The following is a 26,809-nucleotide window of genomic DNA, read 5'->3' as shown; positions in this document are numbered from 1 at the left end:
TATCTATGCCTGTCTTCCCTCTTTCCATCTTTCATTCTCTCTCTCTCTCCCTCTCTCATAGGTAATGTTCAAATCCTGGGAAAAGCCACCCTCTCCTCTTTGCTTCTTGAAGTAGTGGAAAATGTGTTCTTCCTTCTTACACCTTCCTTCAAGTAGTCACAAATAGCAGAAATCAATCATTGGTCATAGAATTCCTAGTACATGTATGTTACAGGAACGTCCACCATCTGTAGTTGACCTGAGAGCCCATGTAGAGTCCAGATATTCCTAATTTAGAGTAGCCTACCAATGATGACAACTACTGTAATGATTGCTCTCGTGCAATACAGAATCTTATGATATTGACATTTTGATTTATGGCGACAGGCATTATTCAATACATGTTCTATTCAATAGATCAATATCGTTTTGATTAAAATGATATGGATCATCATGGGGAGGATAACCAGAGATTAGCGGCGTTGGAACAACGCAGACAAAGACGGAGGAATACCTTCCTCTGGATAAGCAGACAGGGACATTGGAATCACGAGACTGTATCCATGGCAACCCATACAAAGAGGAAATCCTGGACCAGTTTCCCTAGTAACAGACAGGATATGGGAATCTGGGAAAATGGGAATTTTTCCCCAGTAACACACAGCAGGTCAGTGAGGAAGGAAAGAGACCCTACCTGTTGAAGCAGACAGAATTCCCAAAATTAAGAAATACAATTCCATTAGTCAGATTTATGGAAGCTAGGGAATTTTGTACCTGTTTTGGGTCGTCTTGACCAAGTGTTTCCATTGAAAAAGAGATACACTTTAGGAAAAGGGCTTTGTTTTTCCCACATTCCATGTTTGACTCCGTGCAGATTTGAAGGATGTAATGCTACAGAGGCTCAGGGAAACCTGACCCAGGATGAACCATCCATAAAGGAGGATCTTTAGGAGAGTCTAGTTATGGTCCAGATGTGTCTTCCTGATACCCTCTCTGTCTCTGAGTGGAAGTCAAGGGTCTGGTAACACTCCTTCATTTAACACTCATACGGAACAGGGTTTCCATAAGGACACACACACACACACACACACACACACACACACACCACTCACACCACACACAGAGAGAGCGAGAGACTCATTAAGGTATTAGAGGAAGCCCTGACACACTTGATTAAACAGTGTTTAAATGGGTCTCTAAGTGAATCTGTACTGTTGAAGTCCTTCTAGAGCATAATCTACACTACTCTCATCTCAGTGACTCCACCTCTATCTCCTCATCTCTACTCTGTTCTCATCTCAGTGACTCCACCTCCATCTCCTCATACTCTGTTCTCATCTCAGTGACTCCACCTCCATCTCCTCATACTCTGTTCTCATCTCAGTGACTCCACCTCCATCTCCTCATACTCTGTTCTCATCTCAGTGACTCCACCTCCATCTCCTCATACTCTGTTCTCATCTCAGTGACTCCACCTCTATCTCCTCATCTCTACTCTGTTCTCATCTCAGTGACTCCACCTCCATCTCCTCATACTCTGTTCTCATCTCAGTGACTCCACCTCCATCTCCTCATCTCTACTCTCATCTCAGTGACTCCACCTCTATCTCCTCATACTCTGTTCTCATCTCAGTGACTCCACCTCCATCTCCTCATACTCTGTTCTCATCTCAGTGACTCCACCTCCATCTCCTCATACTCTGTTCTCATCTCAGTGACTCCACCTCTATCTCCTCATACTCTGTTCCCATCTCAGTGACTCCACCTCCATCTCCTCATACTCTGTTCTCATCTCAGTGACTCCACCTCCATCTCCTCATACTCTGTTCTCATCTCAGTGACTCCACCTCCATTTCCTCATACTCTGTTCTCATCTCAGTGACTCCACCTCCATCTCCTCATACTCTGTTCCCATCTCAGTGACTCCACCTCCATCTCCTCATACTCTGTTCTCATCTCAGTGACTCCACCTCCATCTCCTCATACTCTGTTCTCATCTCAGTGACTCCACCTCCATCTCCTCATACTCTGTTCTCATCTCAGTGACTCCACCTCCATCTCCTCATACTCTGTTCCCATCTCAGTGACTCCACCTCCATCTCCTCATACTCTGTTCTCATCTCAGTGACTCCACCTCCATCTCCTCATACTCTGTTCTCATCTCAGTGACTCCACCTCCATCTCCTCATCTCTACTCTAGTAATAGACGGTTAAAGTGGTTTTTCACCCCCAAATGAAAATGACCAGACGAGGTGGATCTAAAACGTGGTTGAAAGTTGAGCTGAACAGACAGACTACTAGTGTAGAGGGTTGGTAACCATTCCTCCCATCACACCCCTGTCCCTGGTGTGAAAACTGGAAAATCCCTTTCTCTCTCTCTTCCTCTATTTCCCTCTCTCGCTCTTCTAAACTGGGTCAGTCTCATCTGCAGTTCTAATCTATCATGTTCATTGGAGCATGCCTTTTTTCCTCTGGCACACACATCACCACAACCAACAACACCTTCACAGGGGATCTCCACATTGCTGTAGAGACTCAGAAGAGGGTGTGGTCTGTTTGTGTGAAAGAAAGTGTGTGTAGAGTGTGTGTGTGTGTGTGTGTGTGTGTGTGTGTGTGTGTGTGTAGAGGGAGAATGAGAACGAGAGTGAGAGAGAGGGAGAGAGAGGGAGAGAGAGAGAGAGAGACAGAGAGAGAGAGAGAGAGAGCGAGAGAGAGAGACACAGAGAGAGAGAGAGTGAGAGAGAGAGAGAGAGACAAAGAGAGAGACAGAGAGAGAGAGAGAGAGACAAAGAGAGAGACAGAGGGAGAGACAGAGGGAGAGAGAGAGAGAGAGAGGTCTACATGTGCAGAGCATCAGATTAATATTAATGTCAACAGAGGGGGAATCCTTCATTACTACAGAGACACAGGTGTGTGTGTGTGTGTGTGTGTGTGTGTGTGTGTGTGTGTGTGTGTGTGTGTGTGAGGCAGGGCGGTGCGGTCTGTGTACGGTGCATTCAGAATGTATTCAGACCCCTTGACATTTTCCACATTTTGTTATGTTACAGCCTTATTCTAAAATCGATTAAAAACATTTTTTCCCTCATCAATCTACACTCAATACTCCATAATGACAAAGTGAAAACTGTTTTTTAGAAATGTTTGCAAATGTATTAAAAATAAAAAACAGAAATACCTTATTTACATAAGTATTCAGACCCTTTGCTATGAGACTCTAAATTAATCTCAGGTACATCCTGTTTCCATTGATCATCCTGGAGATGTTTCTACAACTTGATTGGAGTCCACCTGTGGTAAATTCAATTGATTGGACATGATTTGGAAAGACACACACCTGTCTATATAAGGTCCCACAGTTGACAGTGCATGTCAGAGCAAAAACCAAGCTATGAGGTCGAAGGAATTGTCCGTAGAGCTTCGAGACAGGTTTGTGACAAGGCACAGATCTGGGGAAGGGTACCAAAAAAGGTCTGCATCATTGAAGGTCCCCAAGAACACAGTGGCCTCCATCATTATTAAATGGAAGAAGTTTGGAACCGCCAAGACTCTTCCTAGAGCTGGCCACCCGGCCAAATTGAGCAATCGGGGGAGAAGGGCCTTGGTCAGCGAGGTGACAAAGAGCCCATGGTCACTCTGACAAAGCTCCAGATTTCCTCTGTGGAGATGGGAGAACCTTCCGGAAGGACAACCATCTCTGCAGCACTCCACCAATCAGGCCTTTATAATGGAGTGGCCGGACGGATGCAACTCCTCAGTAAAAAGCACATGACAGCCCTCTTGGAGTTTGCCAAAAGGCACCTAAAGACTCAGACCATGAGAAACAAGATTCTCTGGTCTAATTGAAACCAATATTGAACTATTTGGCATGAATGAAGATGCCAAGACTCACATCTGAAGGAAATCTGGTACCATCCCTACGGTGAAGCATGGTGTGGGGATGTTTTTCAGCGGCAGGGACTGGGAGACTAGTCAGGATTGAGGGAAAGATGAACGGAGCAAGGTTCACCTTCCAGTATGACAACGACCCGAAACACACAGCCAAGACAACGCAAGAGTGGCTTCAGAACAAGTCTGTGAATGTCCTTGAGTGGTCCAGCTAAAGCCCGGACTTGAGAGACTGGAGAGACTTGAAAATAGCTGTGCAGCAATGCTCCACATCCAACCTGACAGAGCTTGAGAGGATCTGCAGAGAAGAATGGTAGAAACTCCACAAATACAGGTGTGTCAAGCTTGTAGCGTCATACCCAAGAAGAGTCTGGTCTGTAATCACTGCCAAAGGTGCTTCAACAAAGTACTGAGTAAAGGATCTGAAGAGATATGTAAATGTGATATTTCCGTTTTTTATTTTCTATTTATACATTTGCAAAAATGTCTAGAAACCTCTTTTTGCTTCGTCATTATGGGGAATTTTGTGTAGATTGATGAGGGGGAAAAATTATTTAATCCATTTTAGAATAAGGCTGTAACGTAACGAAATGTGGGGAAAGTCAACGGGTCTGAATACTTCCTGAATGCTCTGTCTGTGTGTGTTGGGTCCAGCTATTTCACCAGTGTTTATCCATGGCTTCCCTTTCTGTTCCTTAATTCTTTTTCTCTTTCTCCTCAGCCCACTGTTCCAAAATCCTTCTCTTATCTTTTCTTATCTTTCTCTCTCTGTTTCTCTGTTTGACATGTTTCTTTCTCTGGCTGTTTTGTGACAGGGAGTTGAGGGAGAACATAATGAAGTCTCGGGCGTGTGGGTGTGGACTGGGTTGCACACACATGCTGACATTCTCAGACATTTCTGAGATTAAGAGCTTTTTCTCCTGAGCTCCGGTCTGTCTGCTCGCTCGTTTTTTGTGAAAACAGACTGATATTGTCATGGAGATAAAAGAAACCTCCGAATAATGTAGTCTAGAACTTTTACACTGAAGCCAGCCCACCTTTTAATAATGAGACTCTCGTTCTTCTCTCTCTCTCTCTCTTCTCTCTCCTCTCTCTCTCTTCTCTCTCCTCTCTTTCTTCTCTCTCTTCTCTTTCTTCTCTCTCTCCTCTCTCTTCTCTCCTCTCCCCTCTCTCCTCTCTCTCTCTTCTCTCTCCTCTTTCTCTCCTCTCTCTCTTCTCTCTCTTCTCTCTCCTCTTTCTCTCCTCTCTCTCTTCTCTCTCTCCTCTCTCTCTCCTTCTCTCTCCTCTCTCTCTCCTCTCTCTCTCCTCTCTCTCTCTCTTCTATCTCTCTTCTCTTTCTTCTCTTTCTTCTCTCTCCTCTCTCTCTTCTTCTCTCTCCTCTCTCTCTCTCTCTCTCTCCTCTCTCTCTCTCTCTCTCTCCTCTCTCCTCTCCTCTCTCTCTCCTCTCTCTCTCTCTTCTATCTCTCTTCTCTTTCTTCTCTTTCTTCTCTCTCCTCTCTCTCTTCTCTCTCCTCTCTCTCTTCTCTCTCCTCTCTCTCTTCTCTCTCATCTCTCTCTCTCCTCTCTTTTCTCTCTCTCTCTCCTCTCTCTCTCCTCTCTCTCTAGATCCACAGCTTAAGGGCATAGTGACCAGGTTGTACTGCAGACAGGGATACTACTTGCAGATGAACCCAGATGGATGTCTGGACGGGACCAAAGATGACGGCACTAACTCCTGTGAGTCCACACGAACACACATGCGCACACAGAGGAGGGTAGACTGAGTGGCTGAGTGGCAACCTCCGTCAAGCCACTGACAGACATTTTATCAGAAGTCATCCAATCACAGATCTCATGCAGTACATGTCAGACATGGACAAATGACACACAGAAGTCCAGATGAACACGGCTCTGTGACTGATGTCATTTCTCACACGGCTACTACACGCATGTGTCAAGTCTCATACACGTCTCGTGATCATTCATGTGATTAAGTGTTCTGGTAGCTTTCATGTATATACTGTATCGTTCCATTCTAGTCGTGTGTGTGTGTGGACCTGTGTCACACACACACACACACACACACACACACACACACACACACACACACACACACACACACACACACACACAATGTGTATTCTATTGGTAAGATTGTCAATCCGCTTTACTGTGCTGATTTGTCTCTCAGCTTTGTTCAACCTCATCCCAGTGGGCCTTCGAGTGGTGGCCATCCAGTCCGTCAAGATGGGTCTGTACATCGCCATGAACGGGGAGGGACACCTCTACTCATCAGTGAGTACAGACCAACGCTGATGATGACGTGTGCCAGCCGGGCGGCCATCTTGGTTGAGCTGATTTTCTGTTGATTACTATGACAATTCTCACTTTTCTTCTATAAGTGTATGTGTGTCATTATTTCAGCTAAAACCAATCGATCTAACTATCTAAGGCTGCGTTTACACAGACAGCCCAAATCTGATCTTTTGCCCAATTATTGGCAAAAGATCTGACAGGTTGAAATACCAATTAGTGAAAAAAAGATTGGAATTGGGCTGCCTGTGTAAACGCAACCTTTATATCCCTCAGTCACCGTACTAATATACAGCCCACCTGTCCTGTAGACACACTGGGTTCATCAAGATCCTGGAATCCTTTAGGAGGAATACGTGTACTTTTCCCCTGAGGCCATAGTGAGGATTTGGCTAATGCAGTGGTTTCCAAAATATTTATAGTCCCGTACCCTTTCAAACATCCAACCTCCAGCTGCGTACCCCCTCCCCTCCAGCACCAGGGTCAGCCCACTGTCAAATGTTGGTTTTTGTCATCATTGGAAGCCTGCCAAACACACACTATACGATACATTTATTAAACATAAGAATGAGTGTGAGATTTTGTCACAACCCGGCTCATGGGAAGTGACAAAGAGCTCTTATAGGACCAGAGCACAAATAATAATATAATAATAATCAATAATTTTGCCCTTTATTTAGCCATATTACAAATAAAATCTTATTTGTTAATTGAAAATTGTGAATAACTCACCACAGGTTAATGAGAAGGGTGTGCTTGAAAGGATGCACATAACTCTGCAATGTTGGGTTTCCAGTGGTTTGCAGAAGAGGTCTTCCTTAATTGACCCCCCATAAAAGTAATGGACATATACCAGGAGCTGTGCCAGGCCCGCCACGTCTGTTGCCTCATCCAGCTGTAACACATAGAATTCACTGGCTTGTTTGCGAAGCAGTAATTGTTTCAAAACATCTCCTGCCATGTCACTGATGCGTCGTGAAACAGTGTTGTTTGTTGTTTGATGAAGATATTGTCTGTATAGTTTTTTGGGCCTTTTCCCCCAGCATTGTCCCAGCCATATCCGCGGCAGCAGGAAGAATTAAGTCCTCCACAATAGTATGGGGCTTGCCTGTCCTAGTCACTCGGTAGCTCACCATATAAGACACTTCTAGCCCCTTCTTATTAACATGTCTTACTACTCGAAAGTCGTCTTTATTCTCGCTCAAAAAACTTCCGTGGCTTATTTTTTGTGTACAGTGCTGTCTGTCTGACCTTTGGTTCACCCCGGGTTCGTATGAAGGGGAGCATGCGTCATGAATACTAAATACTGTCATGACCAGAGGAGGCTGGTGGGAGGCGCTATAGGAGGACGGGCTCATTGTAATGGCTGGAATGGAATCAATGGAACAGTATCAAACATATGGAAACCGCACATTTGACTCCATTCCGGCCATTACAGTGAGCCCGTCCTCCTGTAGCGCCTCCCACCAGCCTCTTCTGGTCATTACCCGAGGTAGGGCACAAGAGGTCATCTTCTCTTTAGGTTGCAACATTATATGACTCCTCAGTAAGATTCCTATCTTGAATAGTTCTCAAGTCTTTATGGGGTTGGTGATGAATCAATGGCATGTTACTATATGACACTCGATATATCAGAAGAACAGTTCCCTTAGTGTTTCTCATTGTGAATTCACCATCACTCATCCTCTTTATTCATCACATAATAATGGAATTACGTCAGCTGCTGCTTCGACAGGTAGTGTTCTAACAAGGAGCTTTATATGGAAAAGACCAGCAGAGAGAGAAAGAGATAGAGAGATTGAAATAGAGAGAAATCCACATCCGTTTGTACCCAAGCCCTCCTCTCTCTCCTTGTCTCCAAGGAAACTTGAGGGGTTCCTTGAGAGAAAGTGAAGTGGTGAGAAAGATGGTGAGAGAGAGTGGGAGGGAGTGAGACATGGAGAGGGAGGGAGGGATATGAATTATTCCCGACCCTGACACACCAGAGCAGTCAAATATCCCTCTTTTTCCTCACTGTGTCGGAGCGAGGGAGAGTGATATTATGTGATATTATGCTGCAGAGAGGAGAGCAGCCGGGTGCTTGTTTTGTCCTTTTTGGAGGAGAGATGTGTTCTGTTTCTCTCTCTGTTCAGTTAGTGTAACGCTCGTCGTAAGTGGTAGTTGAAGTGGACCAAGGCGCAGTGTGGTAAGTGTCCATGATTACTTTATTCATAAACACACTCAAACAAAATGACAAAAGCGAAAATGAAAACGCACAGTTCCGTCAGGTAAGACACTAAACAGAAAACAACCTCCCACAAACACAGGAAGAAAACAGGCTGCCTAAGTATGATTCCCAATCAGAGACAACTATAAACAGCTGCCTCTGATTGGGAACCACACTCCGCCCAAAAACATAGAAACAGAAAACATAGAGTTTCCCACCCGAGTCACACCCTGACCTAACCAAACATAGAGAATAATAAGGATCTCTACAGTCAGGGCGTGACAGTACCCCCCCCCCCCCCCCCCCCCCCCCCCCCCCCCCCCCAAAGGTGCGGACTCTGGCCGCAAACCTGAACCTATAGGGGAGGGTCCGGGTGGGCATCTACTCTTGGTGGAGGCTCCGGTGCGGGACGCAGATCCCCCTCCGCTTTGGGCTCCCCCCACTTTCGTGGAACCGGACCGTGGATCGTCGCCGGAGGCTCCGGACCCTGGATCGTTGCCGGAGGCTCCGGACCCTGGATCGTTGCCGGAGAAACCGTACCGTAGATCATCGCCGGAGGCTCTGGACTGGGAACCCCCGCTTGAGGATCCGGACGGCCGACCGTCGCTGGAGGATCCGGATGGCCGACCGTCGCTGGAGGCTCCGGACTGGGGACCGTCGCTGCAGGCTCCGGACAGGGGACCGTCGCTGCAGGCTCCGGACCGGGGACCGTCGCTGGAGGCTTCGTGCCATGGATTATCGCTGGAGGCTTCGTGCCATGAATCATCCCTACAGGCTCCGGGCCATGGATCATCACTGGAGGTTTCGTGCCATGGATTATCACTGGAGGCTCCGGGCCATGGATTATCACTACAGGCTCCGGGCCATAGATCATCACTGGAGGCTTCGTGCCATGGATCATCACTGGAGGCTTCATACGTGGAGCCGGAACTGGTCTCACCGGACTGGGGAGACGCACTGGAAGCCGGGTGCGCAGAGCAGGCACAGGGCGTACCAGGCTGGAGAGACGCACTGGAGGTCTGGAGCATAGGGCTGGCACAACCCGTCCTGGCTGGATGCTCATTTTAGCTCGGCAAGTGCGGGGCGCTGGCACAGGACGAACTGGGCTGTTAAGGCGCACTGGCGACACAGTGCGTAGAGCTGGCGCAGGATATCCTGGACCGAGGAGACGCACCGGAGACCAGGAGCACTGAGCCGGCACAATCCGTCCTGGCTGAATGCTCACTTTAGCCCGGCAAATGCGGGGCGCTGGCACAGGACGAACTGGGCTGTGAAGGCGCACTGGCGACACAGTGCGTAGAGGCGTACTGGAGACTGAATGCTCACTTTAGCACGGCAAATGCGGGGTGCAGGCACAGAGCGCACCGGGCTATGAATGCGCACTGGAGATATAGTGCGCATCACAGCATAACACGGTGCCTGACTGGTCACATGCTCCCCATGGTAAGCACGGGGAGTTGGCTCAGGTCTCAACCCTGACTCCACCAATCTCCCCGTGTGGAGCTGCCTCTCGGGCTTCCGTTGTTGCCGTGCTAGTTCCTCGTAGCGTCGCCGTTCATCTCTTGCTGCCTCCATCTGCTCCCTTGACCGGCGATATTCCCCAATCCGCGTCCAGGGTCCTTTGCCTTCCAGGATCTCCTCCCATGTCCAACTATCCTGGCCACGCTGCTTGATCCGTTTTTGGTGAGAGGTTCTGTAACGCTCGTCGTAAGTGGTAGTTGAAGTGGACCAAGGCGCAGCATGGTAAGTGTCCATGATTACTTTATTCATAAACACACTCAAACAAAATAACGAAAACGAAAACGCACAGTTCCGTCAGGTAAGACACTAAACAGAAAACAACCTCCCACAAACACAGGAAGAAAACAGGCTGCCTAAGTATGATTCCAAATTATAGACAACGATAAACAGCTGCCTCTGATTGGGAACCACACTTGGCCCAAAAACATAGAAACAGAAAACATAGAGTTTCCCACCCGAGTCACACCCTGACCTAACCAAACATAGAGAATAATAAGGATCTCTACAGTCAGGGCGTGACAGTTAGAGACAAAGGGATGAGGGCTATTAAAAAAAAGCAGTCCTGTTAGGGATTTAACAGATATTATCTGTTTTTTACCGAAGAATGATGTTTTATAATAATACAAAAGATATGTTGCTCTAGTACTTCAAAGAATTCAACACAATTGATAACTACCTGGAACTAAATGGTTTATAGAGGCGCTGCTTTGATGAATCACAAAGACACAAGATGGCCGACCCTTAACAGTAAGATCAAGAATAGAGTGTTGTAGTGTTACTCCTCCTGAAGATGAAGCATCAAGATGAACTATAGTACTACACATGTCAGACAAATGAGACAGCTCTCTGGTTGTAGAGAGAGACTCATCTCTATCCACCCATCTCTCTCGGTCTCTGTCTCTGCAGTCAACAGATGGCCTAGTGTGAAATGATCTGGTATGTGTTAATTACCAACGACGCTGGGCAACAGGAAACCAGCTCTGAGTGTGTGTTGAAGAGTGTCAAGAACACACACGTCTGAGTACTCGAGCACACGCTCATGCAGACACACAGACAACACACACACACAGTTACACGGAATGCTGTATGTTGGTTTACACCTTTATAGTAACAAAAACAGTGTACAGTATATACTGTAGCCCTCACCATCAGGTCTTAGAGCTTTCTATGGAGGGAGAACTATCATATCATGTACATGTTAATACTATGGAGGGAGAACTATCATATCCTGTACATGTTAATACTATGGAGGGAGAACTATCATATCCTCTACATGTTAATACTATGGAGGGAGAACTATCATATCCTCTACATGTTAATACTATGGAGGGAGAACTATCATATCCTCTACATGTTAATACTATGGAGGGAGAACTATCATATCCTGTACATGTTAATACTATGGAGGGAGAACTATCATATCCTGTACATGTTAATACTATGGAGGGAGAACTATCATATCCTCTACATGTTAATACTATGGAGGGAGAACTATCATATCCTCTACATGTTAATACTATGGAGGGAGAACTATCATATCCTCTACATGTTAATACTATGGAGGGAGAACTATCATATCCTCTACATGTTAATACTATGGAGGGAGAACTATCATATCCTGTACATGTTAATTCTATGGAGGGAGAACTATCATATCCTCTACATGTTAATACTATGGAGGGAGAACTATCATATCCTGTACATGTTAATACTATGGAGGGAGAACTATCATATCCTGTACATGTTAATACTATGGAGGGAGAACTATCATATCCTGTACATGTTAATACTATGGAGGGAGAACTATCATATCCTGTACATGTTAATACTATGGAGGGAGAACTATCATATCCTGTACATGTTAATACTATGGAGGGAGAACTATCATATCCTCTACATGTTAATACTATGGAGGGAGAACTATCATATCCTGTACATGTTAATACTATGGAGGGAGAACTATCATATCCTGTACATGTTAATACTATGGAGGGAGAACTATCATATCCTGTACATGTTAATACTATGGAGGGAGAACTATCATATCCTGTACATGTTAATACTATGGAGGGAGAACTATCATATCCTGTACATGTTAATACTATGGAGGGAGAACTATCATATCCTGTACATGTTAATACTATGGAGGGAGAACTATCATATCCTGTACATGTTAATACTATGGAGGGAGAACTATCATATCCTGTACATGTTAATACTATGGAGGGAGAACTATCATATCCTCTACATGTTAATACTATGGAGGGAGGAACTATCATATCCTCTACATGTTAATACTATGGAGGGAGAACTATCATATCCTCTACATGTTAATACTATGGAGGGAGAACTATCATATCCTGTACATGTTAATACTATGGAGGGAGAACTATCATATCCTCTACATGTTAATACTATGGAGGGAGAACTATCATATCCTCTACATGTTAATACTATGGAGGGAGAACTATCATATCCTCTACATGTTAATACTATGGAGGGAGAACTATCATATCCTGTACATGTTAATACTATGGAGGGAGAACTATCATATCCTGTACATGTTAATACTATGGAGGGAGAACTATCATATCCTCTACATGTTAATACTATGGAGGGAGAACTATCATATCCTGTACATGTTAATACTATGGAGGGAGAACTATCATATCCTGTACATGTTAATACTATGGAGGGAGAACTATCATATCCTCTACATGTTAATACTATGGAGGGAGAACTATCATATCCTCTACATGTTAATACTATGGAGGGAGAACTATCATATCCTGTACATGTTAATACTATGGAGGAAAACGTAAGTGAGATAGATGCTGTATGTGCCACCTTTTCCCCACAAAAGGGCTTTATAACAAGACAAAAATACTCCTCAGTTTCATCAGCTGTCCATGTGGCTGGTCTCGAACGATCCCGCAGGTGAAGAAGCCAGACGTGGAGGTCCTGGGCTGGCGTGGTTACACGTGGTCTGCAGTTGTGAAGCCGGTTGGACGTGCTGCCAAATTCTTTAAAATGAGGTTGGAGGCGGCTTATGGTAGAGAAATGCCAATTGCATGCTTCCTCAAAACTTGAGACATCTGTGGCATTATGTTGTGTGACAGAACTGCACATTTTAGAGTGCACTTTTATTGTCCCCAGTACAAGGTGCACCTGTGTAATGATCATGCTGTTTAATCAGCTTCTTGATATGCCACACCTGTCAGGTGGATGGATCATCTTGGAAATGAGAAATGCTCACTAACAGGGATGTAAACAAATTTGTGTACAACATTTGAGAGAAATACAGTTTTTGTGCGTAACTAACATTTCTGGGATCTTTTATTTCAGCTCATGAAACATGAGACCAATACTTTACATGTTGCGTTTATATTTTAGTTCAGTAGAGATAAACAAGGAGACAACAACTAATTCCGGCCCAGAGACTGCTGATGCCTATGAGCTGACATGTTCCATGACATATTAAACACATGAATACATAGGCAACACATGCATGCGCGCACACACACTCACACATGCTGAAACTCTCAACTGTCGTCTTTCCCACCATTGCTCCCCGTTGCTGTTTAAGTGGATGCTTGCCAGCAGTGGTCTTTCCTAATTGCCGTAATATTCCTGGGTGATTTGGTTATAATTTGGAAAGGCAGGATAGGGATCAGGAGGAGCAGTGTGGTATGGTTGCGGCTTTGAGGGACAAAGACAGAAGTTACCCTGGGCCGTATGCACACACACATACTGTAGCTCATATATTGGCTGGAGGATAATTAGTTATTTGTTTATTTGGTGGAGAAATACATTAAAACTTTGTATGGCTGTGTGTATATCTCTCTTTTGCTGTCTCTCTCTCTTCCTCTTCTCTCTCTTCTCCTCTTCTTTCTCTCTTCCTCTTCTCTCCCTCTCTTAGCTCTCTCTCTCTCTCTTGCTCCCTCTTCATCTTCTCTCTCTCCCCTCTTCTCTTCCTCTTCTCTTCGTATTCTCTCCCTCTCTTCTCTCTCTTCTCTCCCTCTCTTCTCTCTCTTCTCTCCCTCTCTTCTCTCTCTCTCTCACTCTTCTCTCTCTCCCCCTCTTCTCTTCCTCTTCTCTTCGTATTCTCTCCCTCTCTTCTCTCTCTTCTCTCCCTCTCTTCTCTCTCCTCTCCCTCTCTTCCCTCTCTTCTCTCTCTTCTCTCTCTCTCTCTCTTCCTCTTCTCTCGCTCTTCCTCTCTCTCACTTTTCTTCTCTATACTAGAGCATCTGTTTTCTGACATAGACCTTGTGGCGTGTGTGTGTGTGCACGTGCGTGTTGGATCCAGAGGCAGAGCCAGGACAGGATGACTAGATGAAAGGTTTGTGGAGTTGAAAGGAAGAGCATGGTGTCATCCTCACTAAAGGACAACCAGACAGGACACACAACAGCAAGGAAGCTACTCTATACCTCTCCATGTTAACAGTACATGGCAGCTGAAGAGATACAGCCAACTGTAGAACTGACACCATGTTTCCACCATTTTTCTCAGAGTATCGTATTGCTTTTTTGGTTTAAACCACAACGGCCAAAATATTTTCAAAAAGACAACTTATACAAAAATTATTTTGGCCAAAAATGAAAATTTCCCTTTAAAACTTAAACACTCCAGTGTTTATTCTGTCCTTCTGTATTCTGCCATTTTCCAGTCCTCCTCCTCTCGCCCTCTTTCCTTTCTTTAACTTACTTGTTTACCCACAATTCCCCTGGGTAATTAGCAGTGTGATAATGAACAGTGTTGGAGGCACAAACACACACACAAACTCACACTTACCACACGACACACATACACATGCACCACACATACACACACTTACCACACATACACACAACACATGACACACATACACACAAACCCCACACTACACACACACACACACACACTCAACACACAAACACCACACAACACATGCCACACACCTACACACCACATGCACACACACACCACTGACACACACTGACACACACTCCCTGCATGACAGAGAAAACAATAGTAGCTGTCTCCACTGGGACCAGGTGGTCATGTGGGATCAATACTGATCACTCTCTGCACCCTTCTAACCCCTGGTCTAACCTCATCACCCTTCTAACCCCTGGTCTAACCTCATCACCCTTCTAACCCCTGGTCTGACCTCAGCACCCTTCTAACCCCTGGTCTAACCTCAGCACCCTTCTAACCCCTGGTCTAACCTCAGCACCCTTCTAAACCCTGGTCTAACCTCATCACCCTTCTAACCCCTGGTCTAACCTCAGCACCCTTCTAACCCCTGGTCTAACCTCAGCACCCTTCTAAACCCTGGTCTAACCTCATCACCCTTCTAACCCCTGGTCTAACCTCATCACCCTTCTAACCCCTGGTCTAACCTCAGCACCCTTCTAACCCCTGGTCTAACCTCATCACCCTTCTAACCCCTGGTCTAACCTCATCACCCTTCTAACCCCTGGTCTAACCTCAGCACCCTTCTAACCCCTGGTCTAACCTCAGCACCCTTCTAACCCCTGGTCTAACCTCATCACCCTTCTAACCCCTGGTCTGACCTCAGCACCCTTCTAACCCCTGGTCTAACCTCAGCACCCTTCTAACCCCTGGTCTAACCTCATCACCCTTCTAACCCCTGGTCTGACCTCAGCACCCTTCTAACCCCTGGTCTAACCTCTGCACCCTTCTAACCCCTGGTCTAACCTCATCACCCTTCTAACCCCTGGTCTGACCTCAGCACCCTTCTAACCCCTGGTCTAACCTCAGCACCCTTCTAACCCCTGGTCTGACCTCAGCACCCTTCTAACCCCTGGTCTAACCTCTGCACCCTTCTAACCCCTGGTCTGACCTCAGCTGTATAGAGCACAGCATAAAAACTGCCCCTAAGTCAGTTTCTAATATTATAAAATATTAAGCTCCAGCATGTGTGTGTGTACAGATGTAGGATCTTCATTTGATCACCCTGTTGCAGGAGGAGTTTCCTGCAATGCAGGACATTTAAAACGTCTAGTATATTCAAGGTTTAATAAGGCTTCTGAAGTTTGTAATTTCCACTTTGAAATGTCAGACTTGATTTTCCCTTGCGGAAAATATATCACCCCCTACAAAAATGTTCATTAATTATAATCCACATAATAATTCACATTTCCTGTTGCTGCAGGATTATTTTCCTGCTGTAGCAAACTGTGTGTGTGTGTGTGTGTGTGTGTGTGTGTGTGTGTGTGCGTGCGTGCGTGCGTGCGTGTGTGTGAACATGTTTAACTATACTTGTTGGGACCAGAAGAATAGTAAACAAACAAAACAAGTCCCCACAAGGTCAAATGCTATTTCTATGTGGTTTAGAGTTAAGGTTAGAGTTAGTGTTAGGGTTAGAATTATGTTTAGGGTTAGGAGCTAGGGTTCGTTTTAGGGTTATGGTTAGGAGCTAGAGTTAGGTTTTGGGGTTAAGGTTAGTGTTAGGTTTAGGGGTTATGGAAAATAGGATTTTGAATGGGACTGAAATGTGTGTCCCCACAAGGTTAGTTATACAAGACTGTGTGTGTGTGTGTGTGTTTCCCCCCTGGAAACATCCTCCTCCCTTGGTGATTTATCTCTCTCTTCTCTCCTCCTACGTCCTCCTTTCTTTCTTTCTTTCCTTCCCCTCTTTCTTTCTCTCCTTTAATCTCCACTGCCTCCTCTCTCTCTAACAGCCTGTGTTTTATAACATTGTTCAGTATGCAGGTCCATCTCAATAGTCTAAAATGGCTTCCTCTCCTTGTCACCTCGCCTTAAAGGCCCAGTGCAGTCAAAAGCATGATTTTCCTGTGTTTTATATATATTTCCACACGATGAGGTTGGAATAATACTGTGAAATTGTGAAAATTATGATTAATGTCCTTTTAGTGAAAGAGCTGTTTAAAAATTATATTTTGGTGGGATGAAGTTTTGGCCTGGCTGGTGGTATCACCAGGCGGTGAATTCATTAATAGACCAATAAGAAAGAGGGTTCCTAACCTCTCTGCCAATAACAGCTAGTTTTCAGTTTTCCCCTCTCCACTCAAACCCCTCCCAGACATTCATAGCAACATGAAAATCGCTCTTTGCTAAGAAGCTATTTTAGTTTATTTTTTACTATTTGAATTGTTAACAATCACAGTAAGGTACTTAATTGTTACCCAGAAATGATTTGATGTTGAGATAAAAAAAAATTGTCTGCGTTGGGCCTTTAAATCCTAAATGATCTGAAATCACAGGATAAGTAAAAGCAACATGGTGGACACCTGTCCAATTCTTTCACATCAAAGCAGATGAAAGAGAGGAGAGAAGACAAGTAGAGGAAGCAACTTTAGACTATTGAGACACAGCCTGAATGTGCTAATTGGACAGAGTTGAAAGACACAGGGGAAAGGTGCAGTGAACCATAATGAGAACCATAAAAAGCAAAGGAAAATGGAAATATGTTGCCAACCACAAACACGATCAATCACACCTAGCCATCACATCAAACCACCGCCCCACCCTCCTCCTCCTCTTCTCCTCCCATCTTCTCTGTTCCATCGTTTCCATGGTAACTGGGAACAAAGGCCCACACAGGTGAGCGAGTGTCTCTTGTGGTGGTGACTGACAGCACACCTGATTGGAATTTCAATGTTTTCCCAGCCTGTCTGTCTCTGAGGCTCTGGAAGCGAGGGATGGTTAATTACAGTACAAATCAGTCATTTAGATGGCTGACTGTCCATCCAGCCACAGCGCCAAACACCACGCCCACTAGCGTTTCTTCTCCACAATGAGTCTGGGTTTGCTTTCCTCCCTGACATCTTGCAGAATGCAAACACATTCTAAACGTTCTGATTGGTTCCAGAAACCAATGGGTTGGGCTAGAGCGAGCCATCACGAACCATGAATCACGTCATTGGCTTTGATACTCTGATTGGTTAGAGACGATCCAATCGCTGATGAATTTGTTTTGTACAATGCCCTCATTTTGAAGTGAGCACAAACAACTTCTAGGATTCAGGCTGAATGTATGTAGAGATCGATAGAGCAGCTGAATTCAACTCAGGGTGAGTCGTCGGGCAAGTCATTTAGCAGGTTGAATGTTGGTAAATCGTCGCCAATGGAAGTTAAATAAACGTCATGGAAACATTTGGATGGACGTTTGGCTGGCATCTAATGGAATATTAAGAGTTAGCAATTTGTCCAATGTTGTATGTTTGATACTGATTCTCTGTGTGTGTGTGTGTGTGTGTGTGTGTGTGTGTGTGTGTGTGTGTGTGTGTGTGTGTGTGTGTGTGTGTGTGTGTTTATGTGTCTCCTGTAGGAGCTGTTTACAGCAGAGTGTAAGTTTAAGGAGTCGGTGTTTGAGAACTACTATGTGATCTACTCGTCGATGCTGTACAGACAGAATGAGTCTGGGAGGGCCTGGTTCTTGGGCCTGAACAAGGAAGGACAGCCCATGAAGGGCAACCGAGTGAAAAAGACCAAACCAGCCGCTCACTTCCTGCCCAAACCTATAGAAGGTAAGGGGGTTGTCACACACACATGGATGCACACACACACACTCACACGCTCTAACACTGATCTCTCCTCTTCTCTGTAGTTGCGATGTACAAGGAGCCGTCGTTGCACGACGTCAGGGAGACGTTGCCTAAAGTTGCCGGAGTCCCGCCCAGCAAAAGCACAACCAGCGAACCAGTGGCCATGAACGGGGGCAAACCAATCAACAAACCCGACCCGAAGGAGACTGCGACATAACCCTGCCCCCTCCTCTCCCCCCGCACGACAGAGACTTGAGACTCTGCCCACTGCACTCAAACTCTCACCTTGATTGGTCAATTATGGGCTAAGTCCCACCTCCTCTCTTTCTCTCTTTCTCTCGCTCATTCTCTCTCTCTCTTTCTCTTCTTGGCTGATTCGGTGCAGTGGTGTTCGAGATGAGGAAATGGACCACTCCATTTGGGGGATGGGGGAGGGGAGGTGGAAGGGAGAAGAGGAGGGGAGAAGGAGGAGGAAGGTGTTGACGAGGAGGAGGAGGAAGGGGAGGAGGGGGATTTGCTGATTTTATCAGCTAGATAAACTACAAACTTGGACAGCGGAATGCCCTACCTACACGATACGGAATGCCTTTTTCAAATCCTTACGATTATTTTTCTGTGACAATCTGTGAGAATGATGACAAAGCGTTTTTTTCCCTCTTCCTTTTTGCCAGGTAGCGTTGCCTGCTGATAGCTACCCATAAGCCCCCTCTCTCACTCTGACGCACTATAGCAACAGAGTCCATCCATATTGACCACAGTCTGTTTGTTTGTCTGTTTACCAATTTGTTGGTTTGTTTATAATTCTATACCCAAAATGCACCAGCGACCGTCTGGATAGATTGTTGTACAGACACAAAACAGGATTGTCATCTTCTATTTTTCAAATGATTGTCTCTCTCTCTCATTCTTTCTTAGCTTCTCTCTCTCGCTCCCTCTCTCATTCTTTCTTTCTCTCTCTCTCTCTCTCTCATTCTTAGCTTCTCTCTATCTCTACCTCCACACCTCTATTCTATTTCTTACTATTTTCTCTCTGTGTGTTTGTAGGTTCATTTAGGCAGCGAATGATGCAGGAGGTCAATACTTTGATTTTCTAAGACATGTATAGAGGGAGAGGACTGGGGCTGGGGATGAGATGTTAATGCGTTGGTAGTATTGAGCAGGTAGCAGATGCAATGCATGGTAGGTAGAGTGAATGGTAGCAGAGTAGCTAGCATGTCCACAGAAGCTATGAGTTTCTATCCAGAGCCATGGTCAATTCAGGACATGAATTGAAATTCCAATTCAATATTTGAAAAGTGCCAAAAGTTGCACAAGGGTGACCGACATGTAGCATTTTCACTGGCAGCGTATAGGTAACTGGCCAAAATAATGGAAACACATGAGTAAATGAGGGATGCCAAGTATATTGAAAGAATGTGCTTCCACACAGGTGTGGTTCCTGAGTTAAATAAGCAATTAACATCCCATCTTAGGGTCATATATAAAAATACTACGCAGGCCATTATTTTGGTTACCATGGCTACGCCCCCATAGGATGACAATGCCCCCATCCACAGGGCACAAGTGGTAACTGAACGTTTTGATGAGCATGAAAATGGTGTAAACCACAGGCAATGCCTGCACGGTCACCAGATCTCAACCCAATTGAACACTTATGGGAGATTCTGGAGCGGCGCCTGAGACAGCGGTTTCCATCAACATCAACAAAACGCAGGTTAGTGTTTTATGTCATGAATCTTGTTTTGGATGCAGTTCTGCAGAGTGGTCACTAGCTAGCTGGCACAGCCACAAATCATAAAATCAGATTTTAAACCTAACGTTAACTTTAACCACACTGTTAACTCTAATGCCTAACCCTAACCTTAAATTAAGACCAAAAAGCCAATGTTCACTTTGCAGCTGGCCTATCTAAGGGGAAATCGCTCAGTTCTGCCTCTAGGACAAGACTTATGACAATAAACATCAGCCTGCCAACAAAACACCAAATAATGGAATTTCTTGCAGAAGAAAAATGTTGCATCCCTCCAATAGAGTTCCAGACACTTCTAGAATCTATGCCAAGGTGCATTGAAGCTGTTCTGGCTCGTGGCCCAACGCCCTATTAAGACACTTTATGTTGGTGCTTCCTTTATTCTGACAGTTCCCTGTACATGCACACATAGTGAAGTTGACAAAGTCAAAGAACGTGCAAAAATGTTGAAAGAACAGTAGAGTCACTGCAGAGTCACTGCAGAGTCACTACAGAGTCACTACAGAGTCACTGCAGAGTCACTACAGAGTCACTGCAGAGTCACTACAGAGTCACTACAGAGTCACTGCAGAGTCACTACAGAGTCACTACAGAGTCACTACAGGGAACAGTCCTAAATGGACCAGTAAAAGAAGTGATCTTGGAGGTGTAGCTGTTAGCTGTTAGCATTGGTAAGAGGTACGCTGCGGTAGTCCTATATCCGTTGGCTTTCACACTGTGACTACAAACCTCCCATCCCATCTTGGAGTTGTAGCTTTCTCATGTAGAAGCCATTGATACTTTGACTTTACCCGTCGTTTGACTTTACCCAAACTCTTTTACGTGTCATTCGTCTAAATGAAATAAGGGAATGATGTTGGTTTGTTACGTTTTTGTGATGAAATGTTTACCGTGAGGATCAAGATCTGTCACTTCCTGTATAAGTAGCAGAGGTAGTTCGCTGAGTCTGTAACCGTGCCTGGGACCTGAAGACTCACGCTAGCTCCAAGAGCTTATAACAACAGTCAGCCACTGTAAAGCCTATGAGCAAAACGGGCCATGGATGCCGAATTTGCCCTTGGCAGGCTGCTCATGGGCCACCGTAAGCTTGCTAGCTGGGTGAGATCATAGAGAAAACACTCGAAAAGGTACGGTGTAAAAAAAAAAAAAGATTCCACTGGGCTGTTTGTGGGAAAGTGTTGAAGCAACATATGCTGTACTACTTGTCCAGTGTTTTGTCTGTACCAAGCTGAGCAAAAGCTGCTGTTCTTGACAAAGAAATGTAGACCTACAATTTGATGGTGTTGTGTCTTTCAGTTAATGGTGTTCCTGTTCCTGTTGAAACCAGAGTCCTTTTATATGGAGAGTTTGGCCAACTGTAGAGCCGGGCACCACACTGCTGCCTCTCGAGGATTCAATGTTGCCCAGTGACACGAACATGGCTGCCATCCAGCTATGTGATGTCATAGTTCAAACTGCATTGGCCAAACTCTCTAAGGTCTCTGATTGAATCCTGCCATCGGTGAGCTCTATGTGCTGCTGGATTCTGAATCTCTAACTGACTACTTCGAGTAAGACTGGATCAGTTTTTGTCAAATTGAATTGACTTTGACTGTGCAAATGTACTCTCTCTCTCTTTCTCTCTCTCTCTCTTTCTTTCCCAACATTCCATCTCATTCTTCCCCTTACCCCTGCCCACCCCTCTCTCTATTTCCATCTCTCTATCACTCCATCTGTCTCTCTCTCTCTGTCTATACGTCTCTCACCTGTTGCATGGTAAACAAGAAAGGCAGTGGAGATAAGCATGTAGTACTGTAGCCTATGTGTATCAAGTCAAAACAAAAAGAAGAAAAAAAACAGATCATGTCGGTAAATGTACCGCTAACTTTACATACATATATATGCAAAAGAGTTTGTCTGCACTGTACAGTTTGTGTCTCCATTGTATACACAGATACAACATATTGAATAAAATATTTATATGAAGGAGACATGGTGATGTTATTGACATTACTCTGCATTGTCCCAATCTGGTACATTACAAAGAATGGAGAATGTTTCCTCATATCAAAAAGTGGCATAGGAGCTGGACAAAGGATGAATAGCTGAAGAAATAACATAATATCTCCTCTCTATGAGTTGGTAGCTTTTTCATAACCCCCTTAATGGGATACTTCAGGATTTTGGCAATCAAGCCCTTTATCTACTTCCCCAGAGTCAGATGAACTTGCTGATACCATTTTTATGTATCTGTGTGCAGTTTGAAGGAAGTTGCTAACTAGCATTAACACAATTGCTAACTAGCATTAGCACAATGCCTGGAAGTCTATGGTAACTGCTAGCATGCTAGTAGATACCATATACGTCCAGTCACTGCGCTAACGCTAGTTACCATTAGCTCGCAAAACTACCTCTAACTTCCTTCATACTGGATGCAGAGACACAAATGGTATCCATTAATTCATGTGACTGTGAGGAAGTAGATAAAGGGCAACTTTGCCAAAATCCCAAAGTATCCCTTTAAGGTCATCTCATCATCAGCTTCCAACTGGCTCATTTAACTGCTCTCCTCTCCACTGCAACTCAAACAGCCCAGCGTTGACTCAAGGGTCTCTTCAGACTCGAGGCTTTTCGGTCATCTAAGAGGCATAACAGAAAAGAACACAGACGACATGCTGAAGACAAAGACACTGTGCCCTAGGTTGTGTCTGGCTCTTTTCAATGGAGAAAACGCTCCCGTTTAGCATCATTACTTCCGCAGTGTTCCCTTGATCGCACGCTCCAGCTCCCCTGTTCAGGCCCACGTTCCCGAGCCATTTATCCACGTTGGGTCTTTTGTTTGGGTATCGGAGTCTCTCCGTGTGTCTCTATTGGCTGTTTATCTCCTGATTGGGTCCAGTGGAGAGCTGCCAGGCGTAACATTAACCAGCAGCCCGGTCTAATGCCTCTAATTCTCTATGGAGAACTGAACAGTTCTGACTGAACACGTGAAGGAAAATCCCCCATGTTTTAAATGGCATGAGGTCATCTCACATGTAGACACACGCACATACACTACCGTTCAAAAGTTTGGGGTCACTTAGAAATGTTTTTGAAAGAACGGCACATTTTTTTGTTCATTAAAATAACATCAAATTGATCAGAAATACAGTGTAGACATTGTTAATGTTGTAAATGACTATTGTAGCTGGAAACAGCTGATTCTTTATGGAATATCTACATAGGCGTTCAGAGGCCCATTATCAGAAACCATCACTCCTGTGTTCCAATGGCACGTTGTGTTAGCTAATCCAAGTTTATAAGAGGCGACTCCGGGATGCGGGTCTTCTAGGCAGAGCTGCAAAGAAAAAGCCATATCTCAGACTGGCCAATAAAAAGAAAAGATTAAGATGGGCAAAAGAACACAGACACCGGACAGAGGAACTCTGCCTAGAAGGCCAGCATCCCAGAGTCACCTCTTCACTATTGACGTTGAGACTGGTGTTTTGCGGGTACTATTTAATGAAACTGCCAGTTGAGGACTTGTGAGGCGTCTGTTTCTCAAAATAGACACTCTAATGTACTTGTCCTCTTGCTCAGTTGTGCACCGGGGCCTCCCACGGCCTCCCACTCCCCCTATTGTGGTTAGAGCCAGTTTGCACTGTTCTGTGAAGGGAGTAGTACACAGCATTGTACGAGATCTTCAGTTTCTTGGCAATTTCTCACCTTCATTTCTCAGAACAAGAATAGACTGACGAGTTTCAGAAGAAAGGTCTTTGTTTCTGGCCATTTTGAGCCTGTAATCGAACCCACGAATTCTGATGCTCCAGATACTCAACTAGTCCAAAGAAGGCCAGTTGTCTTGCTTCTTTAATCAGCACAACAGTAGTGTGCTAACATAATTGCAAAAGGGTTGTCTAATGATCAATTAGCCTTTTAAAATGATAAACTTGGATTAGTTAACACAACGTGCCATTGGAACACAGGAGTGATGGTTGCTGATAATGGGCCTCTGTACACCTATGTAGATATTCCATTAAAAATCCAGCTAAAAAAGTAATTTACAACATTAACAATGTCTACAATGTATTTCTGATCAATTTGATGTTATTTTAATGGACCAAAAATGTGCTTTTCTTTCAAAAACAAGGACATTCCTAAGTGACCCCAAACTTTTGTACGGTAGTGTACATACACATGCAGATAGACAGACGGAGGCAGACAGGTAGGCAGGCAGACTCCCAGACATGTACACAGACACACAAAAACACGCACAAACACAAAGCTACAACTGACTTAAATGCAGAAAATACCTGTCCAATACTCATCAATCCATGTTACACAGTGGTTGGCTGGCTACGGCTCACTGGATAGGCTGATTGGAAATGACAAAGATGTGTCTGTGATTGGGATTGGTTGATTGGAGATTTGCTAATAGAAACCTGTTTCCTTCCTCAGTCGATTGATAGTATCTGTCCTCAATCTGTCCTTCCGTCAATGTGCAAACAGAGTCCAGGAAGAGTACCAAAACATGAATTCCAAAATGTTTGTATGAAGTCAAGCTTCAGGTGTGGCCAGAACAGGAAAAACATAATTCAGTTTGACATGCCCACAGCCTTACCCAAGATGCAGCAGCTCAGAAAACTGACACAAGAAGATACAGTAGATTAAGGCACACCACTGACACAGAGATACAGTACACACACACACACACACACACACACACACACACACACACACACACACACACACACACACACACACACACACACAATTAGACACACACAGACATCCCCTCTCCTTTTCTAAATGATAGATGAGACTGCCAACTAATTAGGCTGTGGTAATTAAGTTTTGCATAATGTAAATTAGTCTGAGCATTGAGGGTGAAGTCATGTGGAATCAGAGCGCATGCCAAAGCACTGACTTATGGGTATTATACAAAGTGACACAACCATGAGCCATTCGGGCCATATCTGGAGCCAACAGAAAAGAAACACATTTGTCATTATGTTTACACCCCACAAGTATAGACATGTTGAATCATGTTGTTGTTTGTAATGTGAGTATAGCTGCCCTTCACACAATTACCTGTTCAGTGTTTATTTTGAGGTAAATGTTATAATGTGTGTGTTTGGGGGTCAGGGTAAAGTCCTTTTTCACGTAAAAGGTTAGAAAAGAGGCTAAATAAAATATGGCGATAAAGCTACAGAGTGAAAAGGCAAGGTTACAGTTCAGAATTAATTTGTGGAGACAAAAAAAAAACTATTGTACAGTAGGAATGAAATAGCGCTGGACAACCTGACACGTGTTTATTTCCTCCTAACTCCAGCACCCTGATTATGGTTCTAAAATGTCACCTGGTGTCGGAGGTCAAGGCAGCTGAGAAGTCACAATGTGCCCTCATGTCATCCGGAGACCTCACAACGAGGAGGGTGAACTTTTCAAATGTCGCCAGAGACTTTACGAGATTAGACAGATGGAGAGGACGCTATTTAAGAAATACACAATATGAGATTAGATAGATACTGGAACACCACTGCCTCAATTCCCATGGCAATCATTGAATGTGTTCATATTCAGCCCTGTTAGGGGGAAATCTGTAAATGTTATCATATACCGATCTCACCTGTTGTATATTGTCACCATTCCATATTACACACGTTTTTAGGAGATGCCTTCATAGTGGTCAATAAACTAACAATGATAATCCCAACGGAAATAGAGAAAGGAGACAGAGAAGACATAGGGAGAATGAGACAGAGAGAGAGACCGAGAGACAGAGAGAGAATGAAATAGAGAGAGAGACCTAGAGACAGAGAGAATGAGATAGAGAGAGACCGAGAGACAGAGAGAGAAACAAACCAAAACAAAGACAAAGTCTTCTCATGCTTTGTTGATTTCAAAAAAGATATTGACTCAATTTGGCATGAGGGCCTGCTTTACAAACTGATGGAAAGAGGTTTTGGGCGAAAAACATATGACATTATAAAATCCATGTACACAAACAAAAAGTGTGCGGTTAAAATTGGCAAAAAACACACACATTTCTTTCCACAGGGTCAGGGGGTGAGACAGGGATGCAGCTTAAGCCCCACCCTCTTCAACATATATATCAACGAATTGGCGAGGGCACTAGAATAGTCTGCAGCATCCGGCCTCACCCTACTAAAATCTGAAGTCAAATGTCTACTGTTTGCTGATGATCTGGTGCTTCTGTCCCCAACCAAGGAGGGCCTACAGCAGCACTTAGATCTTCTGCAGAGATTCTGTCAGACCTGGGCCCTGACAGTATCTCTCAGTAAGACAAAAATAATGGTGTAACAAAAAAGGTCCAGTTGCCAGAACCACGAATACAAATTCCATCTAGACACCGTTGCCCTAGAGCACACAAAATACTATACATACCTCGGCCTAAACATCAGCACCACAGGTAACTTCACAAAGCTGTGAAAGATCTGAGAGACAAGGCAAGAAGGGCCTTCTATACCTTCAAAAGGAACATAAAATTCAACATACCAATTAGGATCTGGCTAAAAATACTTGAATCAGTTATAGAACCCATTGCCCTTTATGGTTGTGGGGTCTGGGGTCCGCTCACCAACCAAGAATTCACAAAATGGGACAAACACCAAATTGAGACTGCATGCAGAATTCTGTAAAAATATCCCCCGTGTACAACGTAAAACACAAAATAATGCATG

At 44.6% G+C, this 26,809-nt stretch overlaps 1 protein-coding gene across 3 annotated transcripts in view; it reads left to right on the top strand.

The window, feature by feature from the left end:
• Positions 1-19,349, top strand: part of LOC115196310 (fibroblast growth factor 14) — a 57,530-nt gene extending 38,181 nt beyond the window's left edge. For all 3 annotated transcript variants that reach the window (XM_029757003.1, XM_029757005.1, XM_029757004.1), the window contains exons 2-5: positions 5,470-5,580; positions 6,035-6,138; positions 18,181-18,379; positions 18,460-19,349. In XM_029757003.1, coding sequence (XP_029612863.1) covers positions 5,470-5,580; positions 6,035-6,138; positions 18,181-18,379; positions 18,460-18,614 — 569 coding nt within the window. In that variant the 3' untranslated portion in view covers positions 18,615-19,349. The remainder of the gene's footprint in view (positions 1-5,469; positions 5,581-6,034; positions 6,139-18,180; positions 18,380-18,459) is intronic.
• The last annotated feature ends 7,460 nt before the right edge of the window (positions 19,350-26,809 follow it).

Source organism: Salmo trutta, chromosome 6, assembly GCF_901001165.1.
Source record: "Salmo trutta chromosome 6, fSalTru1.1, whole genome shotgun sequence".
Classification (NCBI taxonomy): Eukaryota; Metazoa; Chordata; class Actinopteri; order Salmoniformes; family Salmonidae; genus Salmo; species Salmo trutta.
The sequence above is the reverse complement of the archived record's forward strand: the minus strand, read 5'-3'. Positions and strand labels throughout refer to the sequence as shown.